Source organism: Sapajus apella, unplaced genomic scaffold, assembly GCF_009761245.1.
Source record: "Sapajus apella isolate SASKATOON/1434 unplaced genomic scaffold, GSC_monkey_1.0 scaffold180, whole genome shotgun sequence".
Taxonomy (NCBI): domain Eukaryota; kingdom Metazoa; phylum Chordata; class Mammalia; order Primates; family Cebidae; genus Sapajus; species Sapajus apella.
In genome coordinates, this window is record NW_022437120.1 from 1,370,004 (window position 1) to 1,372,543 (window position 2,540).

Below are 2,540 nucleotides of genomic sequence, written 5' to 3' on the forward strand. Positions count from 1 at the left end.
GGCATAGAGTTCCCAGAGGCTGAAGGGGAGGCCCAGGAGGCAGAAGAAGAGGCCCAGCCAGAGTCAGAAGGCGTAGAGGCCCCAGAGGCTGAAGGGGAGGCCCAGCCAAAGTCGGAAGGAGAAACTCAAGGTGAGAAAAAAGGGAGCCCTCAGGTCAGTCTAGGAGATGGCCATGCAGAGAGGAAGACCATGAGGATGTATCCAGAAAGTTCCACTTCTGAGCAAGAAGAGGTACCTTCAGGCCCAAGGACTCCAGAGCAGGGGGCCAGTGAAGGCTGTGACCTACGAGATGACCAGGCACTCAGAAGCCTTGCCCCCACTGCAGCGGTGGGCAGGGCAGATGGCTTTGGCCAAAATGACTTAGATTTCTAGACAAGATCAAGCTGCAATATGGTTGTGAGCCTGAGAGATCGTTTCTATTCATATTTTTTCTGCAAACCTGAGTAACACTCAGTCCACTGGAGACGTGCACAGCAGATGGACAAAACCAAGGACTTGCTAAGGACACAGCCCATGCCGTGCTGTCCTGTGATTCTAAGTCCAGAAGCTTCAGAGAGCTCTGTGGCCTGTCCCACACGCAGTGCAAATAAAGGGGGCCTGCACATCTGCCCCGTTATTGGAGGTCAGCCTGGCTCCCATTCCTTTGCCTATAGAGCCTGAAAGATGGAACTGATTGGAAAGATTCCAGTATAGCTTCTGTTTGTGGGTTTGTTTTCTGCTAGCAAGTGTTTCTCACTGTCTTTTCCCGATCGATCTCCTGTTCCTTTTCTCCTTGGTGTCTGTGGGCACTCACCTCATTTGACTTTGAGGTGCTTTTTTTCCAGTCTTGAATGTATTTGGTGACTCTGCAGAAATACTTCTGCAAAGCAGATAACTTCGGAGTCATTTGATAAAGTTTGTTCTCAGAACCAAAGTCCAAGTTGTTTTTCCTTAATTCATACTTTTTGTAATAAAAAAAAGTGGAAAATGCAGAAAAGCAGGGAGAAAGAAATAATCCCATCACTCAGAGACTTCTGTTAACAGCTGGATGTATTTCCTTCTCATTTCTCACCATTTCACAGTTGACACGTTCTTTATATGTACACAGGTTTTAAATACTTAACAATGTAAGGATTTCCCCCATTTATCTCAAAATCATAAAGCTATCTTTTAACACCTGAATAATGTGCCATTAATGAGTATATTGAACACTTTATCATTTTCCTGTTTTTGACCTTTTAGATGGGTTCCCTTGTTTTGTTCTTAAAACTTTTTTTTTCTTGATCTTCTGATTAATTCCTTAGGATAGATTCCCAGGCATGGAATTATTGGGCCAAAGGATATCAACATTTTTGAGACTTCTCATATCCTGCAGCCAAAATGTTTTTTCTAACGATCTATACTCATGGTGAGAGTATGATCAGTGTTTGATATTGTCATCAAAAATGAAAAACCATTCACAAATTTTATCAGCAAAAAATACTACCTTATTTTCATGCAGTGCTATCTTAGATACATATTTGATAACTAATGAGATTATGATTTTTTCTAGGGTTTTAAACCATTTGTGTGTAAATTATGTGTGCATGCTTTTGACCCATTTTTCTACTGAGGTTCTAGCTTTTTTTTCCTTTTAATGAATTGATTTGCCTGTGCCCTTTATAGATTTTTTTAATTCTGTTTTTCATTTGTAGGATTTTAAAAATGCCCTCTCTGCACACCTTTCTATAGCAGGGCTTAGACTGAGCCCTGTACAGGTAGGGAGCTCCTGGACGGGTTAGAATGTCTGTGACTCATTCTCACCACTTTCCTGCATGTTCCAGAGCATTCTGTGGCATCTAGATGTATTAAAATGAACTCTGTGCTACAATGCCAAAAGCCACCCACCAGTTGTCTAAATGTATCCACACAAAGCAAGGGTTGGGCGTCTGCAGTCTCTATGTGTCTGCGGTCTTCTATCCACAGATGGAGATGTTCTTTAAAACTTCTTTTTTATTATGATACTTTAAGCTCTGGGGTACATGTGCAGATCGTACAGGTTTGTTATGTAGGTATACATGTGCCATGGTGGTTTGCTGCATCCGTCACCCTGTCATCTACATTAGGTGTTTCTCCAGGCGTGGTAGCTCACACCTGTAATAATCCCAGCACTTTGGGAGGCTGAGGAGGGCGGATCACCTGAAGTCAGGAGTTCGAAACCAGCATGGCCGCCGTGGTAAAACCCCATCTCTACTAAAAATACGAAAATTAGCTGGGCACGGTGATGTATGCCTGTAATCCCAGCTACTCGGGAGGCTGAGGCAGGAGAATCACTTGAACCCAGGAGGCTGACGTTGCAGTGAGCCAAGATTGTGCCACTGCACTGAAGCCTGGGTGACAGAGTAATAGTCTGTCTCAAAAAAAAAAAAAAAATTGACATATTTTTTAAATGTTCTGCAAAGGTGATTCCTTAAGGTGTTTACAATAAAAGCATAATTATATATATATGTAAACTGTGATGTAATTGGGGGGTAGTGTTTCTGCATATTGGATGAAGTGCTGATGAAGAGTTACACTCACAG

General features: G+C 42.6%; 1 protein-coding gene across 14 annotated transcripts in view; it reads left to right on the plus strand.

The window, feature by feature from the left end:
- RP1L1 (RP1 like 1) overlaps positions 1–913 on the plus strand; it is a 51,563-nt gene extending 50,650 nt beyond the window's left edge. For 5 of the 14 annotated variants that reach the window (XM_032268365.1, XM_032268361.1, XM_032268369.1 and 2 more), the window contains exon 8: positions 40–913. In XM_032268365.1, coding sequence (XP_032124256.1) covers positions 40–372 — 333 coding nt within the window. In that variant the 3' untranslated portion in view covers positions 373–913. Of the gene's footprint in view, positions 1–18 lie in introns of all 14 variants that reach the window. The other 9 variants (XM_032268364.1, XM_032268368.1, XM_032268362.1 and 6 more) reach the window with 3 other exon arrangements.
- The last annotated feature ends 1,627 nt before the right edge of the window (positions 914–2,540 follow it).